We start from the raw sequence: 17,112 nt of genomic DNA, 5'->3' as shown, positions 1-17,112 counted from the left end.
GAAATCATTTTAATTTGAGTGTTTTGTTTTATCGCCAAGAGTATAGTTAGCGCAAAAATACCATGAAATATTGTGATATTATTTTAGGGCCATATCGCCCACCCCTACCATCCATCTGTTTTCAAACAGCCATTAATTCAGCTCAGAAAACATTTAGCATTACTAGTTACCCATTACGTCTCATTTGTTATTTTAAGTGTCATAATAAAAGCCCCAAGGCAGATAATACAAATGAGAAGATGTATAATTAAATCAGTGAAAAAAAAACTTCCAGGTATTTTATTTCATTTGGATTTGGACATTTTGTCAAACCTAAATTCTCTTAATATCTGCATCTCATTTTAAGCACTATAAGCAGGTCTGGTATATTTTATTATTACAGAGCAACATATGTCTGCTTTTAATATTAAAAATGTATTGAAAATAACCTTTGGTATGTGTGAGCATCTTCTTTTTTTGAGTAGTTTTGTCATTTTTATGTGAATAAAGGTGAAGCTATAATAAAGTGGTCTAGTGTCTTAAGAGATATACAGTGTTTACAGAATCTGTTACTGACTGACGTTTATTATAGGGAGCTTTTAAATGTATGCTAATTATTTATTCATTCACTCCACAGCTAAAACGCAATTAAATTTGATTCTAAATGCGATTAATTTATGACAAAACACTTTAAAGACAATCACATCGCACTTTAAAGTGTAAAAAATCTGAAAACAGAAAAAAAAAAAGATTAGTATATAGTATACAGCACATTCCTTACAATATTAGTGTGTAGTATTTGTATTTGGGAGAAACTGAACCTTCAAATAATTTATTTACTATATTACTTAAGGTTTTTTTGGTTTGTTTGTTTTTTTGTTTTGTTTTTTTACAAAGATGAGATTGCTGAGGTGATGTCCATTCTTTGTTAGCATCCTTAACCTAGCTCCTCTAGCTAAAAATTAAGAAATTACATTTCAGATACCATATATGGCCTGATATTGATGGCTAATCACAATCACAATACTTTGAATCCTGGAATCTAGTACCTCACTCTTCCTCCTCCCTCAGTCCTCCTTCATCTCCCCCTTCCCATCTCCCTCCCTCCTGCAGTAGTGTGATGTCAGCACTCTCTCCGGGCTGTGATGTTGGTGTTAATGTCCTGTTAGTATTGATCTGAACCTCATCTAAGACTGAGAAGCCTTGCTACAACAGAGCTACATCCACACAGTACAGAACATTGACACAGCACACAACTCTAGAACTGCAGATACACAGGTACGAAGGGTTCTCACTAGAGATGTCCTGATCCAAGCCAGTGGATTGGGTTTGGTGTTGATCCAGGCATATGTTAAGGAATTGTGTAGCCGCTACTTTATCCTTAGTATAGTTCTGATTCTCTGTTTAAAGCACAGTTAAAACAGAGTGTCATCTCTGTGCAGCCAGTTGCACAGAGGAGAGTTCTCAGAAGGCAAATCCAAGAGCTTAGTTACGAGCCTACAGTATAAAACTATTAAAGAGCAGAGCAAACAATGCAGAGCCCATAACATCACCAGCCCCGCCCCCATCCGAGCCAACCCACGTCCGGGCCGATCAAAAGCTTAGCCAGCACTGAGCACTCAAAACCCGAGAAAAACAGCAAAACAACAGTAATCGGCCATTTAATCAGGCATTTAAATGGCTTTTTAAAAGGTAAATAAAAGCGTAGTTTTATGGGATTAAAAGCGTGAATTCAGCTGTAACTGGAAATATCTGCGCTGCAAAACTGTGCTGGACTGAGGTGCACAGCTTTCGACACGTGCCCAACCATGTGGATGGAGGCCATGCAGGAACCTCGTGTTTACTCCTGCCCCTAAACCTCGCGCTTCTCAGGTAGCAGCAGTCTGTCACTTACACAGACACAGAGACAGCACTGTGTATCTACTTCTTGTGCCAAGAATCAAACCATTGCAGAATGACGTGTTTGATTTAATTGCCTTAAGTGACCTTGCACGTCCTGCAATGTGACTATTGTGCATGCACACATCGCAATGACGATGCTTAAACGATATATCATGCAGCCTTACATTACATTATATCTGACAGTGTATAAAACTTTGTACAACAGTGTATAAATACTATATTAATCTGTTTCATGCTGGTGAACTACATGCATTTTTGTTTTAAACCAGCACTGAACAGCATGTGTAGGACCAAATGTTAATGCTAATACACACACACACACACACACACACACACACATTATAGAAACCCAAATCATAACCCTTTTATCCCACAATATACATTATTTCACACCAGTAGTCCAAAGGGTGTCCCAATACACATGAAAGTAAATGTGAGCATGTGCTGCTATACCCTTAAACCACTGCAGGCTTGAGCCACAATGTGAGAGTTGAAGGTCATTTGCCAGTTTTTCAAACCAAAAACCCTGAGAATGTGAATGTGTGTGTACTGGAGTGTGTGTTAAGGTTTGTGTGCTTCTGGATGACCTCAGCTTCTGGTGATGGCTGAGAAAAGGGCTCCTCTGTTAGCGTTAGCGGCAGCACAGAGCGGAAGTGAAGCAGCAGAGCTGACTCAATGAAAATGGCCTTCAAAGCAGAGCCAGAGCTCAGCCTGCATGCCTGCACACACACCGAACACACACACAAAAAGCAAAAAAAAAAAAACCCTCAGGTCTAAACATGGTCTGTAAGCTCCAGTTTTGTCACCCGGAGGGTATAAAAACTGCACAATGCGCTGACCGCCAACATCAGTACTGTTCAACAACGTAATTGGTCGTCAATGTGCACACATTGCTGCGCACTAGCCACTATACAGTGCACTTTTACATAGCTCACTAGAAGGTCTGCCTAAATATTAATGCTGCTGCACTGCTAATTATATAGTCCGTGATAGATACTAGGGGTGTGACGTGACGTAGCACGAGATCTCGCGAAATTAGAACGGATGATATTTCTCGTCAGGCTTAAACCTGTCTCGCGGGGCAAAAAAACAGTTAAGTGTGGACTTTTTAAGAGGGATCTGGCAACCCAGTAGCGATAGCGATAGAGTATGATGGCTGAGCAGTGAGAACAGCTCTCCGCAGAAGAGGAAAATTCGGGCATTTGCATAGAAGATGCTTCTGCTACTTTTAAGTTGTTTGTCTGGCTGCATTTTGACTCCAGTGGAAACAATAAACAGTAACAGAGTGACCAACAAGACACAAACCATATATAAATACTGTAAGTAAATCCTACACGTGACTGTTTCATAGACAGTTGTACTAATCCCTTAGCTCTGTACTGTATTAAAAAACATGTTCTGTCTCTGTTTGCACTTCAAGCATAGCCTTAATATGACTGGTTATGGTTATGCATAGTTAAATTACAAGAGATTTAGGAGAAAAAAAAACACAAACCATAGTCTTAATATGACTGGTTGTGGTTTGCACTTATTGTTTGCTCTATGTAAGACCTAGAAAAGTTTTATTTTTTTTTTTTTTTTGTTATTCTTATTTCTATTTCTTATAGAATCAATGTGTGAGAGAAACCAGTCTGTTAAGTTTGCGTTATATGATTTTGTTAAACAAAACTCTAGTTTTCAATTTTTCATTTTTGACATTTTTTATTTTTGACATAATTTTATTTTTAAATCTCGTCTCGTTCTCGTGAACCCAATATCGTGTCTCGTCTCGTCTCGTGATATTAGTGTCTCGTCACACCCCTAATAGATACCCAATAAGAGATGCCTCAGTGAGACACCAAAGATTCTACCTGTAAGATGCCACAGTATGCTACCATAAATACCACCTGTGAGATGTGACCAAAACACCATAGAAACCACCGGTAAGATGCTAAGTAGTGCTGGACGATATGGCCAAAATTTATATCACGATATATTCCTTAATTTCGGTCGATACGATATAATTTCGATATCGATATAAATACTTTGAAGGCCTCAGAAAAACTGCTAAGAATCCCTGCAATGGAAATCTGTACACTACTGTCTGAAATTTTAAATTGAAGTCTTTAAAGCCTCCTATCACAAAAAAACTGTATAATACTTTATAAATAAAAAATTATCAGAATAAATCAATGCTCACTTTTATTTGCATGTAGCAAAATAAAAACATGACATCCCTGTCAAACATAAACCTATAACCTAGATACAAATTACCAATATAAATAACTTTACATTACAACAGAGGCAGAGCTTCTTATTCTTTTGTAAACATATTTAACAGATCAAAAAAAAGTGCTTCAACCAGAATAAGGAATACAAAAAGCCTTCACATATATAAAGGGAACATGATATCCCTGTCAAATAAACAAAACTATATCAACTATAAATAACTTAGATACAACATAAACTACAAGTGTTTTAGCCAGAATAAGGAAGATATTGTGTGTAGTGAATCTGCTTGAGGTGGAGGAACGGATGTATTACTGTTGCTGGTCGGCTCCACTCTCCAGAACAATTTGGAGCAAGCTGAAGTCTGAAGTTTATCAAACCTTTGAACGCCGAAACACTGAATTAGACCTGCCTCCCTCAACTATCCGCTCAATCTTCATCTAAAATGTCCCGCGATGAAAACGAGCGGGTTAGGGTCGGTTTCGTTTCATCGCGGGCGGGTTTTAGGTGCGGAGCGGAGCTCCGCTCGGTTAGGGTCGGTTTCGCTTCATCGCGGGCGGGTTTTAGGTGCGGAGCGGAGCGGAGATCCGCTCGGTTAGGGTCGGTTTCGCTTCATCGCGGGTGGGTTTTAGGTGCGGACGTAGCCCGGCTATGTTCAGGGCTGCAGTGAACTGACGCCGCTAAAAAACGCCTGTCTGTAAATAATACATATCGATATATCACAAAAATGATATCACCGTTATTGAAACATTTCTTATCGCGATAAATACCGATATCGAAATATTGTCCAGGCCTAATGCTAAGTAAGATCCAACTTGAGAAATCACCTACTAAAAACCCATCCATCTAAAATATAATTGTAATTATCTGGAAACACCTTGGTAACCACCATAGAAGTGCTTAATTACTCTATACATGCTGCACTTTACTAGAGATGGCACTTTTCTATCGGACATTTAGAAGACCAAACATGGAGCAGTCTATGAAGCCAGTATATCAGACTTTGCTTTGAGAAGTGTGAAGAGAACCATGCAGCTGCCTGGCCACCCAACCCTTTCACTTTCACAGAGCCCAGCCTGTCCAGAACCAGCCGGCCAGCGACACAACAGCCAAGGGATCCGCTTGCTATCAAATCACTGCTGGAGCAAAATGCAGCAACCGAGCGGCCAATCAGAGACGAGCTGCTGCATCTCCCAGATCACAGGAGAAGCATGAGAGGGATGAAGAAAAGTCAGAGGAGGAGACGGCACAGAGAGAGAGACAGACAGAACGAGAAAGAGAGAGAGAGGGAGAAAGAGAGAGAGCGAGAAAGAGAGAGAGGGGGGTGGGAGTGAAATTATAGAGAATTAATCTCAACCCCCTCCTGTTTTAGGACCACTGCTAAATGAGTAATAATGGTATGTACACAATGTTGCATTATGTATACATCCACCAAACATTCAAAAGCAATTAATCCAACCCATTTATCCATCAAAAGCAGTTTAGCCCCACCCATTCATCCACCTAAAAAGGCCATTTAGCTCCACCAATTCACCCAACAACAGAACTTAATTTTCAAAAAAATTAAAACATTTAGAAGTTTTTATAATTCTTTTCATTTTTTTCCCCCCATTTTCTCCCAATTTTGCTAGATCAATTGTTTCACCCATTCAGCTGCTAGTCAGCTGTATATCCCTCATCACAAGTGATGCCACAACACAAGGAGGGTAAAGGCTAGCACATGCCTCCTCTGATACATGTAAAGTTAGACTGCGCCTCTTTTCAAACTGCTGCTGGTGAAGCACTGCCAAGTAGCATCACAGCGTGCTCGGAGAAAAGCACAGCGACTTGGTTCTAATACATCAGCTCACAGATGCCTTGTGCTGATCTACATCACCCTTAGGAGTGAAGAGGGGAAAGAGTGCCATCAACCCACCCAGAGAGAGCAAGGCCAATTGTGAAGTTGTGAAGTTACAAGGAGTGTTTCAGGCCAGAGCACTGTTAGACCGAATCACAATTTAGGACAGCCAATCATAGCAGAGTTCATGTACATACCATCGGTCTTAAAGGTACAGTAACTAAAACAGTGTGTTTATTTGTAAGGTATAAATAGAGGACAAATTAATTAAGGAATCCACTTCTTCACCTGCAGTTGGATAAATGGTTGGAGCTAATCTACTGCCGATTTTTGGTACATAAAACAGAGAAGAGGTTAAAAAAATAAATAAAAACAAGTTACAGATTCTTAAGTTCACATCTGTCTAACAGCACAGCTTGAAGGAGGAGTTTAGCCTTCTTGACCCCGCCCTTCAGCCTCAAAGAGTTAAGACAAGCTCCAAAGGGGCTCCTCCCCGTTTGAGATCTAAAGCTCCTTCTTCTCCAGCGTCCTGCTCCATAAATCACTCTGTAACCCCAGACCCCTGCAACTCGGGCCCGGCCTGTATTTCCTGACGCAGCCTGAATATGAACGACAGCTGATGGCTGGAATGGGTGTGAATTATTGATGGCAGACGAGCAGATAGTATTAAACAAGGGCAAATAAGACAAGGGCACACTAGCAGGGCTAGCAGGAACTTCAAGCTACACCAGACTGCTCTTTTACTTTTTTTACTTTACTTTCACTTCAGATACGCTGTAGCAGCAACAGCAAACGCGCTTTTCAGCGCGCTTTTTCGGACAAGGTTGGGCGATTCTCACTTGAGCGGGGCGTGGCAAACCCCCTCTTTCACACTTTCTCTGTTTGCGGACCTCGGGGGCGTTACTCACGGCTTTAAAAGACAGTCAGGTGGCGCGGATTTCCTATATCTCCCGCAGCTGTGCGCAATCTAGAATCCTATTTCGTCACTCACACTCGCCGAGGCGTCAGCCGAAGGCGTCAGCTGTTGTGTGAAGACCCTCTCGGATGAAGACCAACGCGGGTAAAGACCTGCGAGTCTACCTGCGCGAGTCCACCGAGCAAGGACACTGACAAGGCAGCTCGTCCTACTGCCTCCTAAAATGTGCTCCCAACACATCTCAGTTATTTCCGGCACGCACAGAAGGTGTAAAAACACAAACAGGCGCCAGGATCATACTAACCTGCGTCCACTAAAACAAACCACGCCCACTACTACCTCATTCTCTGTTGGGCTATGGAACTGCCAGTCGGCTGTTAATAAAGCAGACTTTATCGCCTCTTATGCGAATCATCAGTCATTACAACTGCTGGCACTGACTGAAACTTGGATCAAACCTGAAAATACTGCTACTCCGGCGGCTCTTTCCAATTATTATTCCTTCTCCAACACTTCTCGTCTCTCTGGACGAGGAGGTGGAACGGGCCTATTAATCGCTAATGGCTTAAAACATACTCCACTATTACCGGCAAACACATTCAATACATTTGAGTATCATGCCACACTGGTTAATACTCCAGCAAAACTTGCCATTATTGTTCTCTACCGTCCTCCTGGACAAATGGGCGAATTCACGCATGAACTTGACATGCTACTGTCTTCTATCCCTGAGCAAGATTGTCCCATGCTCATTCTAGGGGATATGAACATCCACCATGACAGTACCAGCTTCACAGACTTCCTATCCCTCATGCAGTCTTTCGAACTGGAGCAGGTCCCCAGCCCTCCAACACATAAAGCTGGCAAACATCTAGACCTGATCTTTACTCGTAACTGTGACACTGACTCTCTCAACTGTCACTCCTTTGCACGTCTCAGATCACTACTTTATGAAACTCAATGTTCATATTTCAAATAAACCCACAGCTACTCCTACTATGGTCTCGTTCCGCCGAAATCTTCGAGATCTCTCAGCAGACCAGTACTCCTTGCTGGTGACTGACAATATGCCTCCACCAGGCTCATTTTCATCACTCAATGTAAATGATGCCACTGACACTCTCTGCTCCACACTAAGCTCCTGTTTGGACAACCTCTGTCCTCTTACATCTCGAGCCATTAGCTCAAACAAACCGCAGCCATGGCTTAAAAATGACACACTCAGGGAACTACGCTCCAAACTCCGAGCTGCCGAAAGAAAATTGGCTACCAGTTGATGCTCGCATCAAATTCAAAGCTCTTACAATCGCCTACAAGGTGATGACAGAACAGGCTCCTTCCTACCTGCACTCGCTCCTGAAGGCTTACGCTACCTCCCGGCTGCTGCGCTCCTCCAATGAACGTCGCCTCGCTTTGCCAAACATTCACACAAAGCAATCCAGACTGTTCTCATACAGAGTTCCCCAATGGTGGAACAAACTACCTTCCACTACCAGATCAGGAGAATCTCTCGCTATCTTTAAAAAACTCCTGAAGACAGAGCTCTTCAAAGAGCACTTACTCTCTTAACACCTCTAACACACTAACTACTTCTAACCTCATGTCCTTCTTCCCCTCCTTCACTCCTCTATCCTATTATTCCCCTTTGACCTCCTTTTATCCCTATCCAAAGATGTTTTACCTTTAAACTTATTTTACATTGTACTTGACTATTGTAAGTCGCTTTGGACAAAAGCGTCTGCCAAATGTAATGTAATGTAATGTAATGTAAACAGCATAACCCACTGCTGCAGAACCATCTGCCTGTAGAGAGTGATGCTAACAGTGGAGATGTTAATCTACACACACCAATGATTGGACAAAAGTCAAAGTAGAACTAACAGTATAACTTGGATATGTCAATTTAAGGTCCTAGCAAAGCTCATGACAATTGCAATGCTGTTCCTGGTGGATGCATTGGTGTCCAAAGTGATTGCCAAAAAATTCAGGTTGATTAGCAGGATGCTGATAAGCAGTTTGACAGTATTTCTAGTGGTTGATATGGAGCTGCCAGTTGTTTCCAAATGACAAAAAAGTAAAAGTAATACACAGTAACCTGGATAAGAAACTTTACTCTAATCACTGGATTGGAAATAGTAACTTGTTAGATTACTTTTGACTAAAAACTGGTCAGATTAGAGCAACATGTCAATAAGATCCTCTATTGATTCATATTAACTTATGATCAATCTTTAAACTGGTCAATGCAAAAGATGGCATTCTAAACCTCGCTCTTCTTCCTGAGACAGAATGAGACACTGATTCCGCCTCTCAGTCTGATTGGTGGATTTGTGTGTCCATCATTAGCCTCTACAACATAACAAGTGGATTCTGTTTATGTTGCGTCAACTAACTAACCAATGGAAACCCATCTTAGGAAATAACTTAGAACACCCATCCCATGAACATTAATTACAGAGAGGCTTGTAACCACCATTTTTTATTTGATGCATCTGTATCTACAGTAATTCTTTTTTCTTATTCCTCAGTAGTGCTGGGCTAAATGAGGCACTGGCTAAATGCTGGTCTGCACAACTGATTTAAGATAGACTAGTCACATTTTGACTTTTCAAATCATAATTGTGATTTTTTTGTTTGTTTGTTTAGGGCCAAATTATTTAATCACAATCTCTCAAGGTCCTGTATCGCTAGTACTGTAAGCCTAATGGGAGAATCGGCAAAAAACATTCTATTTAAAAATGCTGGGGGAGAACAGGGGTGGGCTTTTTGACAATGGTTTGTTCTCGTTATCGTGTTTCACTACAACCGAAATCCATTTCACACCAGAGTTCACCTTTAAGAAGATATGCAAAAATGGCAAAAAAAAAATAATAATAATAATAAATGCCCTTGGACCACTGAGTGTTTGGTACCAAGTAATATTTTTAATAATGGTAGGTTCAGTGTTCCTTGTATAATTATAGCATTATTTTTTTTTCTGAAAATCTCTTTTTTTTATATTCAAACAAAACCTGTAAATGTAGCTGACCTTGTGAATCTGAATCGATTCAGGAAATAAGTGGCAATACCCAACCCTAGTTGGAATCATAACTCTGGTGGTTACAATAGTGCTACTAAGCAGTCGGTATGCTGTTCCAAACTGTAGCTTTAATGTTTCTAAAATGTTGCTACGGTATCTTTATTTGGACGCTAGTCCAGTTTCAGTTATAATCACAGCCTGCTGTTGCCAAAGCAATTCCAAGTTGCTGTGGTATTTCACATGGTAGCTACGGCATTGCTACTCAGGAAAAAATGTATTTAATTTAAACGGTTGTTATGCAGAAACTTTACACCCAAACAAATCTAGTCACCTGTCTGAAATACATCAACAGATATCTGCATATAACAAAAACATTATTCATTCTATCAGAAAACAAACATCTGCACTGGACACTACTGCAGCATCCTTGTCAACAGTAACCCTGCTCATCCCACTCACCCTCCTGCATTCATTTAAATTGTTTCTAAAACAGACAAAAATCAACCAATCCCGGCTCATTAGACACAGTCGATATGTTTGTTTTCTCCTCTACTCTTTATTCGTTCCTCCTCTACCTTGTCTTTAATGTTGGTAACCATGGCAGCGGGGCGCCGCAGCAGCAGGTCCTTCACAGAAACCAACCAGAGCCTCTGAACTTCAATCTGCAGCTGAGAGAAGATCTAAATCCTAAACCCGTCAAAGAAATTCAGAAAGGATATTCCCAATATCAGGATTCAAATCATGTGCATGAGGAAAATACAGAGTGAGTGACACACACACAAACAAACGCACCGCCGAACTGAACCTGTACTGCAACAAAATAATCTAAAGCCCCTCGACAGATCCTAAACGCCATCAGGAAGACCTAATCCTTTCAAGAATGACTAGAACCTCTCCCAGAACAACCAGAACCCAATCAGTCATTGTGATGGCTTAATCCCCTCCTGGCACAACCAGAAACCCTCCGAGCACAACCTAACCCCCTCCCCTCACAGCCAGAACCCCTGTCGCCATGATCAAAACTCCTCCTGTTATACCCCATCAGGATAATCTAAAGCTCCCTTGATAGAACCTAAACAGCATCAGGAAGACTGAATCACTTTACCAGACACAGTACCAGAGCCAACACCTACCAGCACAACAATAACCCCTCCAAATACAACCCAAAACCCTCCCAGCACAACCAGAACCCCTCCAAGCACAACCAGAACCCCTCCAAGTACAACCAGAACCCCTCCAAGTACAACCAGAACCCCTCCAAGTACAACCAGAACCCCTCCAAGTACAACCCAAACTCCTCCAAGTACAACCCAAACTCCTCCCCGCACAACCAAAACCCCTCTAAGTACAACCAAAACCCCTCCAGGTACAACCAAAACCCCTCCAGGTACAACCAAAACCCCTCCCAGCACAACCAGAACCCCATTAGGTTTGCCTAATCCCCACTCCCCTTTGCATGACGTAAACTCTGCCAGTCACGAGCAAAACACTTTTTGACACCATCTAAACCCCTACCAGCAAAACCTAAAACCCATCTGCATGACTTAAAATACCCTATCAACCAGAATCTCTCCGAGCAAAACCAACACCCAGGCTGGCACAACCAGAACCCCATCTGCATGACCTAACCCCTTACCAGCACGACTACGATCTGTATCCCCTAATCCACTCTGTAAACAACTAGAACCCCTCTTTGCATGATGTAAACCCAGCCAACCGTGCAGAACCCTTCCTGACACTATCTAAACCCCAGCCCAATCTGAACCCCCCCCAGCCCAATCTGAACCCCATCTGCATGACCTAATCCTTTACCAGCGGGACTACAACTCTCAACGACTCTGTCTGGCACTAGGGCTGCACTATATTGGGAAAAAAAAAAAAGATATATATATATATATATATATATATATATATATATATATATATATATATATATATATATATATATATATATATATATATCGCAATATTGAACAATGCAGGGCCCATGATGTCACCAGCCCCGTCCCCACTCACGCGCTGTCTTTGGTCCGGACTAATCAAGAGCTATGTCAGCCCAAAGCACTCAAAATCCGAAGAAAATAGCAACACAACAGTAATCGGCCCTTTAATCAGGCATTTAAATGACTTTCTAAAAAGATAAATAAGAGCGTTTTTCTGGGATTAAAGCATGAATTCAGCTGTAACTGAAAATATCTGCACAAAAATGTGCTGGACTGAGATGCACAGCTTTCCACACCTCGTGTTTACTCCTGTCCCCCCTCATGCTCCCCTCAACCTTTGCGCTTCTCAGGCAGCAGCAGCCTGTCACTTACACAGACATAGAGACAGCGCTGTGTATCTACTTCTTGCGTTAAGAATTAAAAATTTGCAAAATGGCGTGTTTGATTTAACTGCCTTAAGTGACGTCACACGTCCTGCGATGTGACTATTGCGCATGCGCATATCACGATGACAATACTTAAAACGATATATATCGAGCAGCCCTACTCTCGGCACAACCAGAACCCTTCCCGGCACAACCAGAACCCCTCCAGTCACCAAATATCCTCTTCGCATGACTAGAACCCATCCTGGTATGACGTAAACCCTTCCAGGACTCGCAGACCCCTTCCTGACACAACCAGAACCCCTCCTGGCACAACTGAAAGCCCCGCTGGCATGACCTGAACCCCTACGCCCGACAATCAAAACCTCTCCTGGCTCGATTATAACCCCTGCCAACATACCCACAACCCTTCTGATACAACTTTTGACCTATCCCGCACTATCTAATCCTTTTCCAGTACAACCTCTTCCTCCTGACAACCTAAAGCCCTCCAGGGTACAACCTAAACCACTGAACTGAACAAAATGAGCTGACATCTGAAACAGCACACTCACACACACACTCACGCTCACACTGTGTGATGATGTTAGCAGTGTGTGGATGAGAGGGATTGATGAGATCATGATAGCCCACTTTTAGATGCTGAAGTGAGGTGGGTGGAGTGTGGTGCATCACATGACCGTGCTGGAGTGGGAGCAGGTTGTTTAAATATTGCAGCTGCTTCAGATCTTGATGTTGTGAAATAACCTTAACGCTGTGCTTTAACCTCGCCCTTCCTCTCTGAAGCTCCTCAGTATCGCTAATATCAGAGCCTGTAGGCGGAATGTGGCTGAGCTGCTGGAGTGCTGATCAGCTGTAGGGGATGCAGAATTGCACCAGTAAACCTACACATGTTTTCTGAGCTTCATATGGAATGTTGATGATGGCGTTAAAATACAGTTTGCTCTGGGGGCTTATTTTTTTTGTCACACAACATCCTGCGCCATTGTGTATCCCTCCACCATTTTAATGAGATGAATTATTTTTTTAAAACATGTTTTTGACACACAATCTTCTCACAACTCTGGTAAAACCATGCAATATAAAGTAAAGAAATTCTCAAATTATTCTCTCAGGCAGCCATCCTTGATTCCCTGGAGTAAACCCTGTGCTTCAAACCCTGTGTTTAAATAGTCCTTTGCATTTTCTAATAAAGCTTTTAATGTAACGGAAGAGCCATCTAATGTGGTTTTCAATCTTTTTAAACCATGCACTACACATAATCTAACTCAAATTTCCAAGTACCACTAGAACCATTTCATAGGGACATGTGCCACACCCACTCACACACAGTAGGGCTGTGTAAATAATAAACTAATGATTATTTAGGTAGTCGAGTAATTTGTCGATTACCCTTTCAATTAGTAATTTAGTCAATTTGTCAGTGTTTATTTCCGCCATGCACTCTATTACTGCATCCTGTGCGTACAACCCCTATTCCTAGCTTTCTCTATAGCTGCTAAATGATAAAAAACAGCAGATGTGCAGATGTTCTGTATTTAATGAGTACACATTTAATCAGTTTAATCACTCACCTACTGTTTTTCTGTCCTCATCTCTTTATGCAGTGCATTGCAGTTACAAATTAATGATTTGTATTCAATGAAAATTAGCATAGACATTGTCGATTATATCTACTAATCGTTGCAGCTCTAATACAAAGTACATCAGATTCAGCCTCCACACATATATAATACAGGTCATTTATTTTGTCAGTGGTTCTTCACCAATGTTGTTGAGCTTGCCCACTCTTGAAATATGTAATCTTGCATGTAAGGATGTTTTATTATTGTTTCTGGTCGATGTAGTTTGATAACTGACCATAGTACCCATCCTACTAGGGGTGGGCAATATTATATCCTAAACAATATATTGTGACACAGAAATCTCATGATATTAAAAATCCATATCGTGATAATAGGGCTGTTCTGTCTTAAAAGTAGTCTATTATTTACTGTGAAGCTTTAGGTGTATTTATTGTATATTTGTTTTAGTTTGCAGTTTATATGCATGAACTAAATATTTTGCAATATTATTTGCTGCGTTATATTATTTTATGCTATATTATTTATTTTGCCACATTATGATTATTCTGTTACACTATTATACTATATTCCTGAAATTAATGAATTACTTTAGTTTTCCTATATCGCCAAGTATATCGTTATCGCAAAAATACCCTGAAATATCGTGATATTATTTTAGAGCCATATCGCCCACCCCTAATAGAGAGGTCATTATTAATATCAAGACATGCTGGATCATTACATTTTGGTGAAATCTCCTAAGCAAAAATCTGCAATGCTAGCTAACGAAGTTTACAACGTGTTAGGAAGTGTGTTTGGACCTTGTTCAGCTGAATTAGACACAAAAATTACTGTACAACGACTGAATATTTACAATATTTCACAATAGCATGCAGCCCTATTTGGAAGGCATGGACCTGAAATAGAGGCTCAAAAATCACATGTAAGCAAAGTCAAATGTAGGTGTTTAAAACTAATACCAGTAAACAGCAGAAGGATGTGTGCAGAGCATTATAATGCAAAGAGAACAACGCATTTGTTCTGTTTGCCACAATTTTCCCACCATCACTGTTCCATATAAAGCTCAGAAGGCACATGCAGGTTCTTGGTTTGGGTTTAAACAGCGAATAAAACAGCTAAACATTTGTGTTGTTGTCACAGACCACCACTGTAAATGATCATTGTGTTGAGTTTGATCTTCTGTGGAATACTGAAACGGGGTGGACGTTCCTCTTAAGCCTGCACAGACCCTGCTGCAGTTTCCTAGACGGAAAAAGAAAACAGAAGCCTGGACATCCAAGACAGCGGTGGTGGCCATGCGGGCTGGGAACCCACACGCAGCACAGACAGACACAGACAGACACAACAAGGCAAGGTCATGATGGAGCCCTGTTGTAGAAATACATCAGCCCATTCACAACCTTAGTAATCTCAGTACAGACATTATAAACATACTGCTACAGGATGTGACCTACCATATATTACACACAATGAAATTGCTGCAGAGGGGGGCTTATAATAAAGGAGCTGAATGTGGTGGGCACCATCTGTGCCTTAAAAAGCCATTTAAAATCCATGTTCAGGGTGTTTCTAGCAGAAATAATCATTGACTAATCGACTAATCATATCGTTAGTGGACAAGCAAAATGATTATTAGTTACAGCCCTAGCTAACCAGGCTAGCTTACTACAACACAGTACAGGATGGATTGGAGGAGCTTTAGCTTCAAAACAAACACATGGTGGAGGAGATGAAAAGCTAGCAAAGGAAGTCTAGGATGTGTTAGGGAGTGTGTTTGGACCTTGTAGACTCATATTAGTGTAGTTCAGCTGCTGCTTTCGAAATTTAAACTGTCCATTCCACGTTTAATGCTGTTGAAGTTACGTTGTGAGATAGATATATAGATATATAGATAGGGAATAGGGGATAAGTTGTGAAGTGTATATAATAAACAATCCCCACAGTTTCAGTAATTTTAGTAATTTGAACACCTTCTGTTTAGGCTGCTTCTGGTGGAAATAATTACTGACTAATCGACTAATCATCAAATTAGTCGACAACCAAGATGATTTTTAGTTGCAGCCCTAAAGAACCTAGTTAACTACAACAAAGGGAAGTGAGCTAAGGAAGCAGTCTAGGATGTGTTAGGAAGTGTGTTTGGATCTTGTAGATCTACACTCTTGTAGATTAGTGAAATCCAGCTGGAACTGTCCGTTCCACCTTAAATGCTGTTAAAGTTAAATTCATAGATTCATAGATAGATAGATAGATAGATAGATTCATAGATAGATAGATAGATAGATAGATAGATAGATAGATAGATAGATAGATAGATAGATAGAAGTTGAGGAGTGTATATAATCAACAACCCCACAGCCTACACTCAGCTTGTTCTGTTGTCTCCAAAAGTGGCAAAACAAAACAGATTACACATTATTTACTCACTCTATATCAGTAATTTTTACATTTAAACACCTTCTGTGCCTTTAAATGGCATTTAAAAACCATGTTCAGACTTTTTATGCCAGAAATAATCATTGACTAATCGACTACTCACCAAATTAGTCGACAACCAAAATGAATATTAGTTGCAGCCCTAGCTTACCTAGTTAACTACAACACAGTACAGGCGTGAGTGGAGGAGCTTCAGCTCCACAGCCCACACATGGTGAAGGAGATGGATAGGATGTGTGTTAGGGAGTGTGTTTGGACCTTGTTGACTCATATAAGTGCAGTTCGTCTGCATTAGAGGGCTGCAGCTTTCGAAATTGGAACTCTCCGTTCCACCTTAAATGCTGCTGCAGTTACATTCTGGCGCCTGCAGCAGCATTTAAGGTGGAACGGAGAGTTCCAATTTCGAAAGCTCGCCCAAGATACACTAGCTAGTATTTGTACCTTGCGTTTCCTGGTTTCAGCCGAGCCACTCCACACAAAGCACTGGTAGATGACTCGCAGGTTCTGCTTCCAGTTATCCACTTTGAAGCCATTCACATGGGAGCAGCCGGCTGGACTCATGACACAAACCACATCCGAACCGCTCTCTGTTTAGAGCTGAGCCGAACCGAGCCGAGCCAAGCACTGCACCTAGCTATTACTATTATTATTACAGTTATTAACCTAACAAGCTAAATAACCAGCTATATATCACAGTAATTCTCCTCCCGTCCACCCAGCACAGCGACGCGAGCAGCCGCGGCCACTCTTCCCATTAACCCTCTCCTTAAATCGGCGTCTATATCGCTCCGTCTCGGCGCTGTTAGCCTATATTCGGGCCCACTTAAGCGCTGTATTTTCCAACTCGGATGTTTTAATGGACGGCAATGGAATTCAAGCGAGCCGACCAGCAGCAGCGTTCCT

At 41.3% G+C, this 17,112-nt stretch overlaps 1 protein-coding gene across 2 annotated transcripts in view; it reads right to left on the bottom strand.

Moving 5' to 3' along the window:
- The window catches only part of usp22 (ubiquitin specific peptidase 22), a 43,941-nt gene extending 26,829 nt beyond the window's left edge, over window positions 1–17,112 (bottom strand). Inside the window, exon 1 of one of the 2 annotated variants that reach the window (XM_022669327.2) lies at window positions 16,651–17,112. In XM_022669327.2, the coding sequence (XP_022525048.1) occupies window positions 16,651–16,770 (120 nt within the window). In that variant the 5' untranslated portion in view covers window positions 16,771–17,112. The remainder of the gene's footprint in view (window positions 1–16,650) is intronic. The other variant, XM_022669326.2, reaches the window with a different exon arrangement.

Source organism: Astyanax mexicanus, chromosome 15, assembly GCF_023375975.1.
Source record: "Astyanax mexicanus isolate ESR-SI-001 chromosome 15, AstMex3_surface, whole genome shotgun sequence".
Classification (NCBI taxonomy): domain Eukaryota; kingdom Metazoa; phylum Chordata; class Actinopteri; order Characiformes; family Acestrorhamphidae; genus Astyanax; species Astyanax mexicanus.
Note: the sequence above shows the minus strand (reverse complement) of the source record. Positions and strands in the feature narration are given on the sequence as shown.